This window comes from Vidua chalybeata, chromosome 1 (assembly GCF_026979565.1).
Source record: "Vidua chalybeata isolate OUT-0048 chromosome 1, bVidCha1 merged haplotype, whole genome shotgun sequence".
Taxonomy (NCBI): domain Eukaryota; kingdom Metazoa; phylum Chordata; class Aves; order Passeriformes; family Viduidae; genus Vidua; species Vidua chalybeata.
In genome coordinates, this window is record NC_071530.1 from 95,089,396 (window position 1) to 95,111,513 (window position 22,118).

At 36.5% G+C, this 22,118-nt stretch overlaps 1 protein-coding gene across 1 annotated transcript in view; it reads right to left on the reverse strand.

The window, feature by feature from the left end:
* ZNF407 (zinc finger protein 407) overlaps positions 1-22,118 on the reverse strand; it is a 335,977-nt gene that overhangs the window by 197,597 nt on the left and 116,262 nt on the right. The window contains 1 exon segment of the mRNA XM_053933898.1: positions 6,718-6,792. Within this exon segment, the coding sequence (XP_053789873.1) occupies positions 6,718-6,792 (75 nt within the window).

Sequence of the window (22,118 nt, forward strand, 5' to 3'; positions counted from 1 at the left end):
TCATGGTACTGTTCACTCCAGAACATGTTTCTCCAGCATTTTCTTTCCACCTTGAGGCGCTGAAACTTAAGTAAACCTAGATAAACAAACATTCGTACTTAATAATTATGCAGCTGCTTTGGCTGCAGAAAAGTAGTCCTGATGGCATCATAACTTGATGCAAGAATTACGAAGTGTGTGGCTGAAAAGTAGAAAGTAAGTTTCTACCATCAGTCATATACAGCATTTGCCACAGAACTTCTGTTTTCTTTCTTTGTAAACTTCCAAAGTTTACAAAATACTCCTCTTGATCCTTCAGAATGTATGGAAAATATTTTATTGCAGCATGGTCAAGAGATTATGTTTTCATTTCCTTTACAGTATTCTCAATAAATATTTGTGTCATATTATATAGACTGATCAACGTTAAAAGTCATGGTATCATCCCAGACATGGAACATTTCACATCTATAAATGTCACAACATACAACTCTCAAAGCAGTGTAACATAGACTGCAGAATTGTCTGGAGAGGTCCCTTGCTACCAGTCCCATGCAGGTAAAAAGGGATCTGGAGATATATTGCCATCCTAATCCTTACCCTCTTGGCCTACACACTTGCCTTACACAGTGGAAGCAGCAAGCTGGGACACTCAAATGGAACAACTTACTTTCAGCTGACTGCATCAGAGGAGGGATCACTTTGCAGCTTACAACTTTTTGGCTGGTGGCATGCAACAAGGAACTGTGTTTTCCTTTGAAACAAGCCATTGTGAAATAAAACTGGCACTTTCAGCAGCTACCCACACTGTCTTCCACGGATTCACCGACAATGTTAGCATACGCCTGCTAATGGAACTAATAACCTGTGCTCTAGACAGTACTTGATTGTTCGTGAATGTGAGATCATCATTTTTATCTTGTTATGATGCTTAAAATTAGCCAAAGGTGCTCACTGTGGGCAGCATGAATCCCATTAGGCACTCCCTCTATTTTCTAACCATAGCAGCTAAGCCTTCACAACAGGAAGACTGTTGCTGACTGCAGAAATTTCTAAAACATCTCACATACCTAGCAATTAAAATAAACTTCAGATTGCCCTTCCTTCTGAACTAAACTCTAAAATTGCCAGGATTTAATAAGAAGAACAAATAATGGAATATAACAAATAGGAAAATAACTTCATTCTTTTACAGTCCTTCACTTATTTTTCTTTCTGAAAAGATGTTGAAGTCATCACTTCTCTTTGTGATAGCAATCTTCAAAAGTATGAATGTCTGCCTAGTCTTCATTTCTTTGTAGCAAAGCAAATGTATATGATGTATGTACAGACAACAAGCCATGAGGAAAGCTGTGAATTTTCAGTACGTTTTCTACTTCCATTTCTACTACCTGAGAAATCACAGGTGGGTTCCTTATGTTCGTTGGTCAGCCACAGACAGAGGAAAACACTCAGGCAGCAAATGATTATGAAGCCTGTACCTATGGAACCTGTTCCACACTCTGACATAGTATAGCACCAGACAAGAGCTGAACACCAAAGAGAAATACTGCTTGCAAAGGTCAGATAAGTCTCCAAAACATGGAAAGCTGAGCATGCATCTCAGGCAAAGCACTGCTAAAGTTGAGTCCTTTACACAAACACATCCTCTCATCACAAACTTCCAAACGGTAAATATTTCAAGAAAAAGCTACATTTCTTTCCTTAGAACTTTTCCAAAGTATGATTATGTAACTGTCCAAGACCCTTTTAAAACAAAATGCAGGAAATAATTAATTAAGTCACGCTTTTCATTCCTATCCAGTTAACCTAGTAGTGTCAGGTTTCAGTTGAAAACTCGAACCCATTTGCAAGAAGCAGTAAAAGGTGATGACAAAGGTAGAAGGCAAGACTGCACAACACCTACTACAGCTAGCCTCTTGTCCAGTGGATCCATGTGTACTGCCAGTGCCTCTAACTGGAAACCCTTCTGTGAGACAGCCACGTACAGAACTCATTCCTTCAGTACACAAGCAGGTTATTACAAAATGATTACATACTAACCCTTACCCTCTTGGCCTGCATGGTTGACTATGCAGTGGAAGCAGAAAGCTGGCATGTATAACTGGAACAACTTCCTTTCATACGGATGTATGGCACATCACTCTGTGACCTTTGCTACTTGTTTATCCAAAATTTGCTGTAACATCAAACTGGATCTTTTTACTTTGCAGGGGTAGCATTGCCCAAAACAGGCGTGTCAAATAGTTACTATCACAATTTCTCTACTCAAAGAAACAAAAATGCTTCAAAAGAAGAATTAACAGTTCAGTTAAATAAAAGAGGGTTCTACTGATGCACTTTTTACACTTCTAGTTTTACATTCAAAATGGAAATATCAGGACAAAAAAATCAGCTGATTACAAGATAGTTTTCTAAATAATATACAAAACACCAACCCTGAGTTCATTTTTCCTGGCTACTTTTCTTTCAGATCTCAACAATCCCTTCCACTGACATACCTACAGTCTTGTCTATTTCAGGATATCTACATATTAGTAGAATTTAATATTAAAAAATTCAGATGGGTTTATGCAAGTACATGGAACAACTGGTACCTAGGAATTTCCTCTTTTTACTTCAAAGCATAAAAAATACACAAATTTTAGAAGTATGTTATATTCCAACATTATTTGACAAAGCATCTCAAACATATTTAGGTTGCTATTACACAGTAGTAGGTATTTATCTACAGCTCTTGCTCTCAAGTTGAAATCACTGCACATTTTTTTCAATCAAGATAATTTCAAAATCATATGATCTTCATATGTTACTAGCATTGTAACAATGATCCCACTCTTAAAGCACATGAAAAATACCAGAACCTTCCAAAATTGAATATATACTTTAATGACCTTTACAAGAATTGTTTTATAATAGATACTCCAATTCAGTGACTGTTTGTGCTACCAATAACTTTATTCATTCATATAAGAATGATTCTATTTTATTCAATGGGATTACTCATATGTAAAGTTATTTCAGAGGCAACTCATCATTTAAAATTCATAAGGAAGATGAGGTTATTAAGTAACTATAAAGGCTTTTATATGGCTTTTTCTTATGTAAAATAATTTTTAAACAGATATATCAGATAGAACTCTAGTTAAGAAAGTATCATAAACTATAAAATGTAAATTTTACAGTACTAACAGTGTCTCTAAAAAAATCTTTAAAGAGTATTTATGTTTATTTTTCATATAAAAAAATTCTAAATCCAGAGTTGTACTTAACAGTGGGTGGTAGAATTTATTCTCACTGATGAATGACTTAGTGAATTTATTTTTATTTTCTTGCTTTATCTTCATGCCCTCTTCATGCCTCATGCCCTTCAAGATATGTGTGTGTATGTGTATATCGTAATAGTGAAACAACTGTGTTCTGTGTTCTGACACAATTTACAAATAAAGTAATGATGTAACAGAAATTAGAACTTGGCATCATTAACATTACCAATGCACTCACCTTGTCCTCCACCACAATGTCTACTAGACACAATAAAGATGTAGCCAAAGATTTATCCTGCCAATAAGATATAGTTATAGGTTCCATGAAGATTACTGACACTGAAGTACCAAATATGTACTGGCCTTGGACTTAAAAGATAACATGCCAGTTTTGAGACACATTCAAGTTGATAATAAATCAGTATCACAGTTCCAATAACAGGAAAATATACCTCAGAGGAATTATTTCTGTTAAAACATTCCATTTTTGAGTTAGCTATTAAATGGCAATGATCATAATGGACTAGGCAGTAGGGGGTTTTGTGTCTGAAATGTGTAGACATTTTACTACAATTTTATTTTTTAAAAACTTATGTGATTTTCAACTGCACAGTACTTTCCCCTTAAATTAATTATGTCTTTTAAAAAAAGAAAACAACCTAAGCAAAAGATGTTTTAGTAGTAATTTCATTATGAATTATACTCATTTTCTGTATCCGCCCATGCAAACACCTCCACAGCCTCCATAACTCCTGCCTTTTGTGCATAAAAAAACCCAATAGTGATGGAAAGCTAGAGGGAGCAAGGTGCACAAGTTAAGTACTCCTTACTAAATTGTAAATGCATTTTTTCTCTCCCTTTCAGAACTATCTCTGTGCTTACCACCAGCAATTCCATTCTAAGAAGTTTGTTTAAAGAGCCTCAATTTGTCGGGGTGTATGGGTTATAAACATTTTTTTCAAGCACCCTTTTGAACTTCTTTTCAATTTTCTGTTTTTGATGATAGTCATGCTGACAACTTTTTTTGGTCCATCAAATTCTGTAGTACAATTACATGAATTTACTTTTAATAAATTACCATCTTTGCATATATCAGTCAAACCATGAAGACTAAACACTTGCAAATAAAATGCATTATTAATTTAATTGTCACAGCCTATTTAGCTAGCTTCTATTAGTATTTGCTATAATATGCAATGTATCAGAGGGCAGAATCAAATTCAAAACTTAAAAAATAAACCGATTATATTGTGCTAGAGAAATTAAAAAATAGCAAGCTTGCAAAATTATAATCAAGGCATTAATGTTTTACATAGGTAAGAAAACTATGTAACTTAATTTATAATATGTTTATACCCAAAGTGATGGTTTAACATGCAGAAGAAGGATTTCTTCAGTTCCTAAACCCATTAAAAGGCATCAAACTTTCTCATAATAAGAGAAGAAAGGTGGAAAAGAAAGCAACAGTGCTTTGGTATTTACTGCAGTAGTTCACGTGGCTTAAACATCCCCCATCCACAGCGAGGGACTGCTTCTAGAAATTTATACTGTTGTTGTAGCTCTGCCACTACTGTTTGATGCTGCTCTACATTAAGCTGAAGTGCCACCTGAAAAGGTATTGTGGAAAAGAAATACTCAAAAGATGGATGAAGAAATTTCAAAAGAAGAGCGCATGAAGTCATTCCAATTCCACCTGCCTATGCTGGAGGCAAAGCCTCCCCAGTCATGCCAGCAGGCAGGCTCAGGCTGCAGGCCTCAGCAGGGCTCCTCTGCTTCGGCAGCCAGAGCCTGTAAATCTGCCACCCTCCTCCTCCTCCTCCTCCTCTTCCTCCTCCTCCTTGTGTCATGCTGGCCAGCCACCCAGAAAGCCTTGAAGGAATACGGGAAGAAATGGGGAAAACGACCACAGCTGAGTGGCCTTCAGAACAAAACACTCAAAGAAAAGCCAGCAACAACTGACTTAGTTTATAGTATCCTGCTTGTTTAGGAATTCATTTCAAGATGATCATCACTAAAAATATGCTTCTCTGGCTAAGATACTATATTTGGAAATCTATTGTATGTATCCCTTATTGTGCACATATTCACTAGGGTGATGCAAGTTATATCTATGTTGTATTTATGATGAGTGTACAGTAAGTATCCCCTTGTAAAAGAATATATTGGTATTGAATGCTTCCAGTCATAAAATAAGCCACCAGAGCAAAACACATTTTGTAATTGTTGTGCTATGACAAGATATAACCAACATAAACTTTATTATGATATCTGCTTTGATGAAACTGTAATTGTTTTTTCAATGCATCACCGTGTATTTTAGATTAAATAGAGTATCTCAAAACTCTTGAATAATCACACGTTAGGAAAATTCTGGTTAAGCCCTTTGTAGAGGAAATCTCCTTAAAAATAAAAGCACTATCTAAATCAGTGCTTAGTCAAACTAAGACATATATAGGGTGTTAATTTAAAACCCTACTCTTCGGTCCCTCCATGATTTAAGCACAACAAACTTGTGAGGAATGGATCTAATTGACCACAATTTCCATTGTCTTTAACAAGAAGTGAACATGGCTCAGAAAGAGCTTTGTTGTGCTCTCCTACAGCTCCTATCATTTATTTTCTTCCTTGTTCATATCAAAACCAGAAAATACTCTTTATTTATGAAAGCCTACTCCCAAAGAATGAGTTACAAGGCAGTAATACTTGAAACAGTATCAAGTATCCAGCAATGAACACCTCCATCTACCCAGGCTGAAAGAGAATATGTGTTCTTTTGGCTATCCAAAACACATCAATTTTCTAGTTGGCCCAAAGATTCAATGAAACAGCAATAGCTAAGCCACAATGTGCCAAATAAATCTGAAGCAAAATCTGTTTATCTGCAAGCACAGTGCCATTCAGTTTTAAAACACAGTTATATTTCAAACCACATAAAAAATAATGTGCTTGCAAACAAAGTTGGAGAAGAAGTGGCTGCGTACAGATTGAAAAAATAAATTAATTCATCTTAAAAATACTGAAAACGTAAAATCTTCCTTTCCTGACCAAGAACACTTGAGGAAACTTTCTTTTTGATTCCTCTGTGGCTTTGTTTTCTTAGAAAGCAATTTTATAAACCTATGAGCATCAAGGCCAGCAAGAACAGAACAAAACAGGGGGAAAAAAGGCAAAAAACACCAACATTTGATTTTGTACTGAGAGGCACAGTTACATCTACGGAAATTTTAGGAAAATAATACCACCTGTCAAATAAAAAGCCCCAAAAGGTGCAAATCCTACACCTTTTACATGGTATTTCTTTCTGTAGACATGTCATAAGTACCACAACATCTGAGCACTTAAAGATGTTACATCTCTCTTGGATTTGAGGTAAAAAATCCAGATGGCTTCATTGTGGGCAAGCTAAATATTCTAGAAAAGATCTCCACATACTGTATAAGATACAATGAAAAAGAATTTTAAAGCAGTTTACCTTTCTTTGGGGGTGCCAACTCCGTGCTTGCCCAGCAAATGAGTATTCAAATGCTTCTTCATCACAAATGCCACCCTGCAAACAAAGAGCAAATGAGAAAGATCATTTTATTAAACTTTTTCTTTTCTTTTTTTGAGCATGCACTTGAACACATTTAAGGGAGACCTTAAAAAATCCCTCCTCTGCTAGGATGTGACTTAGATTGGGAAGTCCATTCTGTAACAACAGACTCCCTCCCATTTTGCAGTCCCTTGGCTTTTCTCTTACAACTCCCAACCATACATCATTGGTGAAAGAATGGAAAACCTGTTTCTGCTTCCCTTTGCAAATTAGAACATTTCACACATTATACTGGTAATACAGTTTATTTTACCTAAAGAACATTGTCTGATGTTATGAAGTAATACAGTTTTAGTTACACCTTTGAATTTATTTAAGCCCTATGGGCTCATCCTGCAACCTTACTTCATACAGGTAGTTCCATTGTTTTTCATGAGAAACATGAAAAAACAGAAAGATAAGATGCTTTAATCACTGCTTATGCCTGGTCAAACTTCATTGTATTAATTATTTAAAGAGATACACACAGAAACAAATTAATAGCCTTAGTTATTTTATAGCCTTGTGAAAAAAAAAGGATGAAAAACGTGAAGCACATATTCATGAATACACTATGAGAAGGAATATTGTTCAAACTAGAAAGACATTCTTCAAAGCACCAACAGCAGCAACAAAATACATACTACCTGGCATCATGTTTCTACCAAACCAAACACAGATAATTCACTTTAATTTTGGTGACATATGTAATGAAACAGATAGAAGCCTATCAAGTACTATTCTGCTGATAAGACCATAACATCAATTTAATTATGTCATGTGGCTGTTTCAAACAATTTAGATATCAGACTGAAGCTTTAAACTAAAATGGTTTTCTCCATAAGCAAAAATTTTACTGCTGCAACTTTCAGTGTGAAAAGGGCTTGCAAACATTTTTGTTAATTATGTATTACAGCTGTCCTTCATAAAGTTAATTACTAATAGCTGAAAGGCAATAGACTCTATTTGCATATGTACATGAAAGGCATGACATATGCAAAAATATGATTTTAATTAGCATTCCATGATATGAAGGGCTACAAATCAAACTGGCATGTTATAAGATTTTTAACATTAAACGCTGAATTCATCTGGACGTGTTTGCAGTAATGGACAATGGAAGGACTGTAAAACACCAGCACTGTGGGGTATAAGAGCCACAAAAGCAGAGACACAGTACTTTTACTTTAGAATTATGTTAATTTAGCTTTTCTGTGTCTGATCTTCTTTGGGCACTTGCACATTATTACAGAGAATCTCTCTTGCGCATCCCTTAAGGTGTAAGAATATAATACTGTCTTATTTAAATGATATAAATTTCCTTATTTTTTATAAAAATACATTTAAAAAGTATCCTAAATACTTTTCCCTACCCAACTTATTACTATGGCATCATAACCATTACAACTGTGAATAATCTATTACACCATTACCATCATTACTATGCAAGTGTCATCAAAATTACTGTACATAGGGAAAATAATTGTAACAAAATTAAAAAATGTATTCTAATAAAAGCATAAGGCATACAAAATGTACTGCCTTTGCTTTTCAACAGAAATAGTATTTCCACAAAGGTACCAAACATATTTTCATTTAGTAATACCTGTATTTCCTGTTACAAACTTCCATTTTCACCCTTCTCTAAAAGAAAAATAAACTCATTGAAATTACTGTGAAAGGGCAATGTGCAATCAGGGTTGTAAAGGGATATTTTGCTATTTGCATGGAATATAAAGATCCCAGTCAGCTACACAATATTTGCAGGGAAGCACTTTTTGGTTTCTGAGCCCATTTAGTTAAAGCTTCCAAACAAAGGCTCACCATTTCATATACCACACAACTGCAGGGGGTACAGATAGACATACCTTTCTGCAGAACTAAAGACCTTGGTAATAACATGAAGCAATTAATCTCACATTCTGTCTCCTCTCTGTTGCATCTATGTTCTAGCAACCATTTTGCTGCTGTTACACAGCACAGATAAAATGAACCCTGACTCAGTTTAGGTTTCAGCACCTGCTAACATTTTAAGCTTTTAATGTAGGGCCCGAAGGCTTCAGACTTGAGGAGTGCAGAATGCCTCAGTGCAAGTCTGGAGCACTCTGCATAGATCAGGGTCAGCTCCCCACCTTAGAGAATCAGACCTTAAAAATAAAAGCAGAGTTGCTATTTTCATAAGAAATTGAGAACAAGATAAAAAAAAAATGCCAACAGAGACAGGCATTATTAAAACAAGAGACAAAGTCTAAACAACCTTATTTGGATGCTAAGTTTGAGGACCACTCATTAAGACAAACAAACAAAACCACAAAGAGAGACAAGTAAAAGCTATTTGGTTTTGTTTACTAAATCCTGCAGGTGATTTTCAGAGAGGTGTTAGCAGTGTTTGCTGGCTTTACAAAAGAAACACAAAAATGTTTTCCATACATTCAGTAACTCTAGGTTTTGAAGCAATTAATGGTTTAGTAGTCAAAAAATAATGGGCTTATCTATGCTATTAACCTCTGCTGAGGTAAATCTGTTATTCCCAAGCTACTGCTAAAATAGACATGACTTAGCCTTGGCCTTTTAAATTAATCTTAAGGGAAGTCTGACTGGCACCTGTAAGTACTCACTGAATGAATGCCTTCAAAATGTATTGCAATGATATATCTTCAAATCAAAAGGAATCTTTCCATCAGCATTTGATAAGCACCAATTCAGGCCTCACCAAATTTCTCATTTCTAGTTTTTAATTCCAGTGGAAGTATAAACATTCAAATGCTAAAAGCTAACTAGTTTCAGAAGCGCATCAAAAGGGAGTAGAAAAAAATCTGTCATCAAACCAACTCTACTGTTTCAAATATGCGCAAACCAGGCCATACTAGAGGCGTGGAACCAGTTTCACAAACTCTAATCTGGACAAATTCCTCCCCGACCCACATGACGAAAAGAAGTCACAGCCCAGCTGCTCTCTTGCGGGTCATATCTCAACAGGCAGAAATGTCTAGCCTATACATCCATATCATGGTCACTGGGAGCTCCCTTCATTTGGTAGGAAGACTACTAGAAGCCTCCTCTTAAAGTGGAACAAGGTGAGTAGGGCAGGATTCCTTTTGCTGGCAGTAGCATTGTGTTGGGTTAACTTTTTCCAGTGATTTTCAACTACTCTGGCTTCAAAACCAGCAATATCCTCAGTCATACACTCTATGTTGAAACTACAGGAAAAATTAAAGACAAGTTGAAAAATTACACAGAGCTTTAGAATAGCATCTTCCTTCCTTTTAGACAACTTTTTGCACACAAACTATAAATAAAAATTACTTTAAATCAAAATACATAAGCACCTTTCCCAAAATAAGTTCGTAGAATATTCTTGTTTCTTTTTAGAAGAGTTGTGGTTTGTAGGAACGTGACCATTCATATTCCATGGCAATCTTCAAGCAGTATTTGGACTCTCTCAGAATGTCTGTAACTGATTTAGGAGCCTCTATAGACTTGTCTTCAGATAAAAGCACATTTTAAAGTACAAAAGAAACAAAGGGACTTCTGATTCTGGGAATAAAGAAACATATTGGACAATCTTTACTTCCACTTTTTATTCTAGTGTAATACAAATTTTTCAGCATGTACAATGTTTATCATCACAGTACACAAGGAATAGGAATAATCTGTCATGTATTGTCTGTTTCCTATTTTCTCTGTGGGGAGAGAACTGTTCTCTGTGAAGTATCTTGCTTTGAGAGGGCAAAAGATTCTAAGTTTTATTATATTTTGAATCCATAATAGCTCTTTCCCTTTGAATAAGTACATCACTGGGTTAGTGAAAAGCCTAAAAAAAACCCCACCCAGAACCAAATACACAACACACACACACACAACCAACACAAGCATTCTGGGCCATAAAGCCATGAAACCTGTTATTTCCTGCATGTTTACCAAGTGCCTTGGCCTAGGAAGGAACTACACGTTACCTCTACCAGAAAGTCACTCAAAGCCATGGTGACAGACCAGTCATCTTCTAACTGCACACAACTGTTGAGGAGGGCCAGCGCAGGAATTTATTTTTGTGGGACTCTACAAGCAAGGTATCGAGCAGCTGAAGAGCGATTTTAAATCACTTCTCAGTGGATACATTGCTCTCTGCAATTGCTCTTAGAGAATTTATCTTACAGACAACAATGTTCGTTGACAGCAGAAAAGTCCAGGAGAATAACAATGAATATCTAGCCTTTATTCATATTCTCAATATCCTTTACATCTCCTTTAAACTGTCCAAGATCTCTTTATACACAAATTTAACTCTGAGAATACAGGTAAGCTAGTGCATAACCCAAGTACATAGGATGTTTTAAAAAGCTGCTTGAGAGCCTTTAAAAAACTAAAATCAAACCCATAAACAAATCCAAGAATTTAGTGCTTTGTTTTAGCATAAGTTTCAGGCACATAGAAAGCATAGAATGTTTTACCATTTTGGATGAATCAGATGGGAGATCTGACAGCACCAAGGAATAATAAGAAATAGCATCTCAAACTTCTACACATCATCACAGAATACAATTAAATAATATATTATTCTGTTCACATCAGGTTTTGTTTTCTGTGATCTATGGTTGAATTTCTGTCCTTGTATCTTCACGTGAGGCAAGAAACCAGAAAATCAAGGCAAGCTTCAAAGATGATGCCAAGAAGGGCGACCGGGATATGTTCAGGCAAGTAAATAACAACGTGGAATCTATGGTTCTTTCCACATTAATGAAGCACACTTGTTCTTACTGTGTCTCGAAAAACACTAGAAACCCTAAGTGTTGTAGTTGAATGTGTGGTTCACATGGAGCCATGCCAACAAGGGTAACAACCAGCAGGAGAAAGAAATAGTGCATTTTCTCAAGAAATACCAGGACACACATGTATTTCAGAATGTTAAATAAAACTTGTATATACAATTACAGATTTTTGCATGCACTTGAGTTGTGCATGTTCTACCCCTAAAAGTAGAACTGCTCATATTCAAATCAGCGCTTAGTCAAATAGTATTTAAACAGTGTAAATGAACTAAAAAATTTCAAGTTTTCAAATTCTCCAAATTATATAAAAAGTTGCTACCCAAATCTCATGTCTCCACCAGGATTTATTCAGCAGGTTAACTTCAGGAACAAGAGTACACAGGCAAATGCAGAACTGTCCAGAAAGCAGTGGTTTTCTATGAACAAGTAAGCTTTTCTTTCCATGCATCAAAAGTCTAAATTCCTGAGAATTTCTTCAAGTCCATCATTTTAGGATGTTTGCTGATTCTGAAGGGTCCATACTGGGGCTCTGATAACTCTCTTGCATGACTGCGCGCAAGGGACTCAATTTAAAAGAAAGTATCTGGCAGGGCAGAGTCTGGTGTGGAAGATATCCAGTAGTCTGAAAGGCTTCATGCCCTTTGTGACAAGATGTCAGGTTCAAGTAAATATCTGGCAGGGCGAAGTCTAATGTAGAAAACATCCACATATCTGAAAAACTTCATGCCCTCTATGACAGGACGTCAAGCCCTAGAACCCGGCATAGGAAAGATGGGGTTTTCTCCAGATTCATTTACTAGCCAAATAAAGCTGGTCTTATTACTTCCAAATAGAGGAGATGGTTATTCTTTGTAAGCTTAAAAAAGAAAAAAATCAATAACATTCTAAAAGGTTAACAAGTCATCACGCAGTCTGCAATGCTGAGAGCGCTGTGACACGCCGCCTTCTACTCCCTGCTGACCCCATGTGTCAAAGAAGGATACGGCTGCTCTGTGCTCCACCGGCACCAACACCGGTAATTAAACTGGGAAGCAAAACATATCCATCCATCCACATCTTCAGGCGTGCGTAACTTGGTAGAATGGAAAATTCAAATTTTTCCTCTTGAAAAGAGAAACCAAAAGAGGTAAATGAAGACATCTTCATCACTAACAAGACAAGAACTCAGATTACCATGGGAAGATAGCATGGTAGTTCATGGAACCTAAAGACCAACATAACTTTTGAATTTCTGAGAACTATCAGCCTTTCTGCTTCAATTTTGGGTGGTTTTTAGGGTGTTGTTTGGGTTTTGAGGGTTTTCCATGCAAAAAACCAGGTATGTTTCTTAATTATTTATTAGCTTCTTTTCCATGGAGAAGTTTTGCTACTGAAATTTAAAACCCAGTATTTTCAAGTGGTTTTTATGTTACTATGAAATCAACAAACTACAACCCTTTCTTCTAAAAATACCTCACCTCTTTTTTACTGTTACTTGTAACAAGGTAGCAATGAAGCCAAGCTGCCCAAAAAATAAAGACAACAACTTGTATTATCAGAGCACCTGCACACAGCTAGCACCCAAGGTAGACTTGAGTATCGCAGCAGCTACTGTTCCTGCCTTGCTTTGAACAGGATGACAGACAACAGGATTGTCAATGTGCTGTTCAATGACCTGCATCAATCTCAAGAATAATTTACTGCTATATCAGACAGATCATTATGGATGAGTTGCACGCTATCAATCAATCAATCGACTGTGTTGTTCCTGCATATTCCTGCATCTATCAACCAGAAGAGAGAGACATCCCTCAACATATTCTTGTTGCTCTCTGCCACCAATCTGCTATTCTCAAGATGGCAAAGAATTATTAGCCCCATGGCCATAAAGTAGTAGCAACTGGCACAATTATCTCCTCTTACATATTCTGGCAGAAGAGACCTGGGTACAAAGAAAGAGCGAACCAAATAAAATAGGAAACATCCTCTACTGTTCCACTTAAGCTTGTCTTGCCATCAGAAGTTGTTGAGTTTTCTCACCATCCCACCTATAAAAGATGTATGTTATAATATAAACCATCCAGGACAAAAATTTAGTCTGTTATTGCAAGGACTGTGGCAAAAATAAAAGGAATTCACTAGCAGTATTTATATAATTTCCTCCCCCATGAGGAAGCACAGTTACCTGTGTGCCTCACCTTAAGTTACTTATTTTTTAACTGAAATCAAAAAGATTTCCTGCAAGTTAGCTCAGGATCCATTCTGAACTTTTTTGGTTTGAAGGTATTGTGCAGTGGTGTTTTATTTTAAATACAAAAATACCCTTCAATGACAGCTGCAGGACTAAGCCATGTCCAGCGAGTGATAATTATTATTAACATAAAAGTGAGTAGAAACTTAAGAGTGGAACTGTGAACTTTTATATTTGAAGACACAATAGCAAGTGTTAATTGTAAATAAACAAATGACACTCTGCTTTTATTTGCCTGAAGAGCAAACTTAAAACAGCTAAACAGTGGCAAAAAGTCAGGTGTTCCCTCTGTCAGAAAATCACCTAACAAATATATGAGAAAATTAGTACCACTACAAGACATGTTTGTTTCAATATTCAGAGAAGTTAATGAATGTTAAGTGATAATGGTAGACAGCAGCAGTATGTAATTAGATTTCTAAACACATCTTACCAAATAACTTCTAAGCTAAAAGAAGAATCACATGTTCTATTAATTTTCATTGGTTATTGAGCATCTGTAACTGTCACCTCTAACAGGTGTTTGGTAATCTAACAGCTGCACAAAGTACTAAAAAAAAAAAAAAAAAAAAAAGGAAGAAAAAGACAGAATCACAATGTGCTTTCTCTAGCATTGCTAACAACCTCTCAAGTCTACCACAATGCAGAACCTCTTTTCCTAAAGTCGGAAATGCAGCCCTAGGTTTGGTGTTGGGAGTGCCTTGCACTTAAGAGAGATTAATACAAACACCCAAAACCAGGACATCACCAGAAAATACACTTGCCATGCTACATGAGGCTGCAGAAATGCTTTAAACATGAATGAACGTTTACATCTGTAAGCACTGTGATCCAGAATAGAGCTTTAGCAACCTTGCAACCAAGACACAGCTTACGTATTTTCTTTTTTCATTATCTGTATATCCAACATTCTCATAACTCTGATTCCTCCCTTATCCATTCTTTCCACTTTCTTCAGGTACTAGCTTGTCTTCCTGCTCATGACCGAGTCCATTTCCTAGCATGCTCAGGACTTCAGATAAAGAATTTGATGCAGTAGGCATCAGTTCCACGTATCATCTTTTAGCATCTGGAAAGCAACGTCAGGATAAACAGGCTAATATTTGAAGGTAGAAATTGTCCAAAGTAGATTCAGTCTGTTGGGTGAGTCAGGTGAACCACATCTCTAGGTTGCCATGAGAGGAGTTTTGAAATACTGGACTTTCCACATTTTGTAAAGAGCTTCCTAGTGATCCCAACAAGCGAAGTCTGCGCCTTTTGAAAGTGTAAGAACAGACTATAAGGCTATCTCAAAATAAGAATGTTCCAATGACTTTCTACTTAAAAGTCAAATTGATAAGAGCCAAGCAAATATATTTAATATCATACTATTCCTAAATGAAAAGTCACTTTTGATGTTGCTTCTTCCTGACGGCTCAGAAATCGCACTGCAGACTGAATTACCAGGTTTATGCAGAGCTTCTAGAGGAAGAGCTATCTTGAGAATGAATTTCTCCTCATCAAAAGAAACTACTGTTGCCTGTCTTTAAAGGAAATCAAAACAAATCTAAAGATAGTTGATTTGTTGACTAGAAAACACATAGGGCCTGCAGTAGCAGTGCCACATACATAACTCAGTCAATTCTGCAGCTACAGTGCCTGTGGTCTTTTGCAAAGTTGAGAGGTACCAAGAAAGGAATGAGATGAATAAATTGGTCGCTATCTGATGACTGAACTGCTCAGAAGTCATACACAATCAGAAGACACACACAATTTTTATTGACAATTTCCCCACAATTTGAAATGCTGCTGGTGATAGATGGTGGCTGGAGCAAAGACTCTGCAGTCTGCTTGATCTGTGAGAGTAGTGAGAATGTTGCCCTAGGTCTTCGCCTGACATAGAAAAGCAAGTGCTGGTTGATTTGTTTATTCCTAAGACTTAAGTTCAGCTGTAAAACACATCCTTTTTGTCTTACATCCAGGCATTCTACAAGACTGTTTGACTGCAGGTAGAAAGCAAAATACTTCAGAATATCTTTTTGCCAAAGTAGCTGCATAAAAATAGTAAATCTATGACAGCAAGACCTAATCTGTAGCCATCAGTAATACCATCCACATGCATGAACCTTTAACAACAGGCTGGTCAAATCAGAACTGACTGGCTCCAGCCAAAGAAACCAAAAGGCTATCATGTGGATCAGATCAGTTTCAGTCCACAAAAAATGCTTCTCATACTTGTATCCCCATAAAAATGTTTAAAGCACAAGGATGGTTCCGTCTTTTCTTGTCCAAGGGCTCTTGGGCTTGGCCATTGCTACCTCAGGGACTAAGAACCACCTAACACTGTGTCATCAGGCCAACCTAACACTTGACAAGCTCGTCTGATTAATGTTTGAGTTTTCTTTTTTGGAAGACATCTTTGTTATAACCTGAGCATAAATAAAAGCTCAGAGCTTTCATGTTCAACTGGCATCTCAGTCTCTCCAGATATTCCCATTACAGCCATTGCCAGCTCTTCCCAAAAGTGGAGTGTTGCAACAACTTCCTCCTACCACTGAAGAAGAAGGCTGACTGAAGAAAGTGTCTCTCAGAGCAAATCATGATATGCAGACCAGACAGTTATGCACTATCCAAGTATTACCAGACCTACAAAACTCTCTCAAATTATGGCACTGATCATAGAACAGAAGTCTATCCAAGTAAGAATTCCAGGTGTAACAGCGGTGTTACTCCACTTATCCCATAAAAAAATGCTAACACCTCTCATCACTTCAGTCACATACTTCACAGGGAAATTACTGAAGCTGCCAGTCACAGTTTGGTGTTTCTCAGGTTTTCCCTGATGGCCAGCAGGAGTCACTTCCGAAATCCTAAGCCAGGACTGAAGGTATTAAGAATACTCATCTAAGATATAACTGTTATTGAAACAATAAAGACAGGAAAAAAAAATCCCACTGAATTTAGATGGATGTTTTACACACACACACACACGCACACACACAAAATCAGCACACATTCGTGCAGTCTCATAAGGATTTGCATGCTCTTGGTATGAAGACTGTCATCAGTCTGGAAAAACCACAGGAATATAGATCAGACAAATCAGTACAGTCATAAAGATGATATCTGTGACACAGCAGAAGATGTTCTCTGGCAAAGATTACTCCAATTCCAGCCAGCATCTGAGATTAACTCTGACCATTTCTGGCCACAAATCAAACGTGAGAGATATAGGAACTACATAGGTGCCCAATGGAATTGAGAAAAAAAATCTTTGATCTCAAGGGCGTGGAAAAACCTATATACACATGCTGAGTGTACCTAGGAACAAAGAAGTGAAGGAGAAATCAGTGTAGTTTCATACAAAAGCTTATGGTATGCTATCTAAAAGAGAAGAAGAATTTACAAACTACCCAAAAAGATGCAATAAAAAGAATGTTTATTGCTAACAGGAAAAATTACAGAACTTCAGTTTTATACACAAAGTGACAGATTGGTCCTATAAAGAAACATAAACTATGTCTAAAAAAAATATTATTTTTTTAGTATCTTCTGGAAATTAAGTTTCAATTAAAGGGGTTTTCCTTCTTAATCCATGATGACATTGCAACCACAGCCCCATAAAGCCTCATCTCAAGTGCCAGCATAAAATTATGGGATTCCACAGGTCCATTTTCAGTAGGAGGGGAACCGGACAGCACAGGTGACACGGGTGCCAGTGCATGCTGTGGTACTCCATTTTATTCAGTATTGCATCACATATTGATTTCCATGAATGGGTTCATGTTAGAGCACTAGAATTTAACATATTCACAACTGACATGTCCAAATGACCACCTGAATTCTCCATAGTTCCTGGAGGTCACTTACAGCTATAGAACAGAGCATGTAACCACCAACATGCAATTCTCTGCTTAGCTTTGTAGCAAGATGCAAGTAAAACAGCTCTCACACTGGAGCCAACACATTCTCCACTCTTTAACCCCTGACACCCATGGGCCTTGCTGCAGGGATGAGCTGCACCAGGACAGTTTTCAGCTGAGAAAGGCCTCAAATTTTAGGTAGTTTAAAAACATTCTGCAAAGATTAAATACATACAAAATGCTTTCGCATTCTACATTAACAGAAATAAGCAAACAAAAAAAAAACCCCAACAAACTAAAAGGCTGTTCCATTTCTTTACAATTTCTCAGATTAGAAGAACTACTCTCAAAAAAAACCCATTATTTATTACATGCAATATCTGTACCTGGATAGACATAGAGACAGAAATAGTCTGATCACTGTGCAACTTTTATAGTACTGAATAGCAGACAGTGTTATGTACAACACATAGCTGAATGGATGGATGGAATTGATTTTATAAAGGAGTAACAAACAAAATAGTCCACAATATTAACTGATAAACACATGCTGGGGTGGAAACAACCTATTATAAAATTACTGTAAAGACCCTCAAACTGTTCAAGGGAGAAAGAAGTCCAATTTTCCACATAACCTGAGAGCACAGAGCTTTCTGATTATAAGATCCAAGGAACCTGTAAACCCAAGGCTCTAATTTTCTTATGGCGACTGCGTAATATTTTGCAAAGTAAAATTGACTGAGATGGAAGCTATTTTGCATGGTACAGTGGCGATGGCTAACAAATGAGAGTTTTGTGGGCTGAATGTTAGTCCCCTGCCTCATCTGCCACCCCTAATGACAGCAGCCACCTGCTGTTTTATTGTCACAGCTGGAGCCAGTTCACACTCCTTGGTGCTGAGCTCTGCCCATGAGCGCCAAGCTCTCGCCTCGCCTCATTACTTTGATGAACTTTTTATGGTCAGCACCCATGAAGACCTCATCTAGGACTATACAACCTAGATCGGCTTCAGGGAGCGCTTCCAGCTAGCATGAGGTGATAATACACAGTGACACCATGGCTGCTACTGCCTGTCACTTAGGCAAGTCACTATACTTCTGGCTCTACAGGGCCCTCAACAGGTAAAATGCCACGAAATTCTCCTTTACGACCAAGTTCACTCCCTTTCTTTTCACATTGCAATATAGAGAGATCATATCCTGCTACAAACATTTAGCTTTTCAAAGATAGCTATTACAAGAAAAAACTTATCATGCTGTTTCTTGCATATAACTACAGACAAGAAATCTCGACATTCCTTGAATATAACCCTGTTGCCTTCCAAAAAAAAAAAAAAAAAAAAAAAAAAAAAAGCAAGCATGAAAACCATAGTACTGCTTGATTAACACCACCAAATAGGGGAAAAAAATAATTACATGTATATTGCAAAGGGACCATTTTAACTTAAGTGCAAAAAGCACAGAAACAAAAGTTAAGTCAGTCAAATCAAATTATTAAGCAAATGAATTCACAGTGAAGAATGATACATGTTACTTCCCTCTCACCTAAAAAAAACCCCACACTTAAACATCTATTAGGTATGATATTTTCTGATATCCAGATAATAACAAAGCAAAGCCTTTTACTTCTTTTTTCTTAATCTGAACAGTTCATTACTATTTTCTGCTAATTTAAAAGCAAATAGAATCATCCTTTGCTTTTCAATTTTTTTTGTACTAACAAACATTCTGAATCACCTGAGCCTGTATACAATTTTAAACTTCATCAGAAATTCTTTAATTGGCGTACTTAGAGCAAACTATTTTATGCTTGATCACTGAAATTTAACCCCAGGTTTACTTTCAGCAGCAGAATAATTATTTTGGTGTCAACAGAGCTTTACATTTGCCCATATTTACATATATCATTAAGATTAATATATGTGCTATTAATAATAATTTCATTAACATTCTGAAATCATCAAATAACATTTTGACTTTTGAATGGCTGTAGGCTATTATAAGCCTAAAAACCAGAACATTTTCAGTATTCATTGTGTAGCAATCCAGCTGATCAGTTTTGACAAATTCATGCAATGTTATAAGCCATTAAACTTCATTTAGTTTCACTTAAAAATTCCACCTAAAAATAAAAATCAACTGTCTTTTTTTGTACAGACATTATGATTTCCAGCAGCTAGCAGCTCTCAGGATCCTCCAAAAAGAAACTGGAGTTTTATTTCTTTTATTGAAATGTTTTAAAATTTATCAAAGAGTTTTTGAAATAATATTTTTGAGACCATGGACCTAGCAAGAGTTGAAAATCTCTAATATGTTACAGTGCAATTGAGCTCCTCTTGACAAGGGACAGTGCTGCAGAGACACTGTGCTTCACCTAAAACCCCTACAAGAAATGGAAACCTGAAAATGTGTTGCTGAGCACAGGTTATGTCTGCTGCATTTCAGAGAATTTACACATGCCCTTCTTCATGAGTGCTTCTTAAGCTTCACCTAAACTGCAGTTAAAGAGATAGAAGAAAATGATGCAACAAAGATTTCTATTCTGCTAAAAGCTGAACACCACCCAGACAGTCCTGAAGTATTAGAGACCACAAGAACACACAGAACCTTGCATAATGAGTGCCTAAAACATATGATCAATCCCAAATATCAACCATGCGAATTTCTCTCCCACTACAGTTTCTGAAAGCACTTGTCTTCTGCACAAATTCAAGAGAACTTCTTGTGAAATACAGTGACAGACAGATCACATCCTTCAGAGAACCCAACAACAGAAGAGAAAATTGCTTTTAGAAGAAAAAGGAATTCCTTTCTTTTGACTAGATCATATATTTGTCAAGTGCACAATTTGTAGGACTCATTTTTTACCCTTAAAAATAAAACATCAAAAATGCAGCTTTACCAGTGCAGGGTAGATATTATGAAATGGACAAACTGCCTCAGTGGAACAATTAAGGTTTCAACAGAACAATCTCCTAAATGGTGCCAGTAATTAAATAACAATAGATGAGAGTTTTATTCCTTTTTCTTTTTTTTTTTTTTTTTTAACCAGAAGTATGTCAGCAGTGGTATGTCTATTGCATGCTTTGTGATATAGCACACTTAATAATTCTAAAAGTTTCAAGCTTCTTTTTATCAGTTACTAATTCATAGAGAAAATGCTCCAAAACAACAAGTAGCTAGGTATTTATTGTCCTGTTATAAAGGAATTTGTTAAAGGATGCATAGCTATCCAGACTACCTATATTTGCTTCTTGTCTTACAAGCAGGTAGCCTGCATACACATATAAATATTTGGAAATACTTTTCCTTTGCAACACTGATTTGCCTTGGCATTATGACAGTGTTTTAGACTTGTACTCTAAAATATAACTTCAATTTACCCAGCACTTACAGTTCACTGGTCTGTAATTCTTAATATCCCTCTATTTTCCACCAATTTTAATTTTAGTCGCTGTTATTTAAAGTTCATTTTCCATGCCCTTTCAATTGTGATTTTTTTTCAATGTGACAACAAACCTAAGTGTCATTTCTGATGGTGACTTTCATTGGAATAGAAAGGAGCCAAACTTTTTAAAAGAGAAGTTATAAAAACTTATGAGACAATAACCAGGTGCGGTCAGTATAAAGATGAGCTGCATGTGAACAGACAGTATGGACGTGATGGGATTTGTATCCAATTACTAATCCTCTGAGCTATTCAGCCCCCTGAACAAGAACTTTCTACAAACTGATCCCTTAACCCATCACCAGCTGGTCATGCTACTGCTTTCCAACATTGATGACGAAAAGGGAAACACCTTGCACTTTCTATTTAAATCTCCACAATAAGGATGCTCATGTTGCAAAGTCCCCAGACCTCTTTTCTCATCTAATGGATCCTGCAAAACCAGGAATAGGCATGTAAAATTATTAGGCTTAATGTACATATTCTGTCTTCTCTACTTACTCCAAACACACAAAGAAGATTTCAATGTAGATATTTTCCTAGCATTGAATAGAAATAAATGTCAATCCTAGAAAATGGCAAAACTTCTACGCCTGCTGCTAAAGAAAAAGATACCTGTATGAAGGACATCGGAGACATTGCTGAGGAACTGCTCACCCTTTAAAAAAATATTACCTCTGTAATACTGCCAGGGCCAGTGTCAGGCTGGGCAATTAGCCAATTAAGTGTGAATAAGAACTGCCAAGAAACTATTTTATTTTAGCCTCAGAATGTTTGTGTATCTGTGAGCTGGTATGTTTGTGTTCATGCATCAGTGGAATTTGGTTGTTCATGCCAGGTTTTCTTATCACACTTTTCTGCCTCTTTGAACCTGCACATTCCTGCAATACAAAATGGACATGTGTCTGCTGATAATGTCAACATATTTAGGTTCACAAGGAGAGATTTTGTATAACTAGATTTAAAGTAGTCTTTGTATTCATTACCTGACCCTGTCTGCTTACTCAAGGCTAG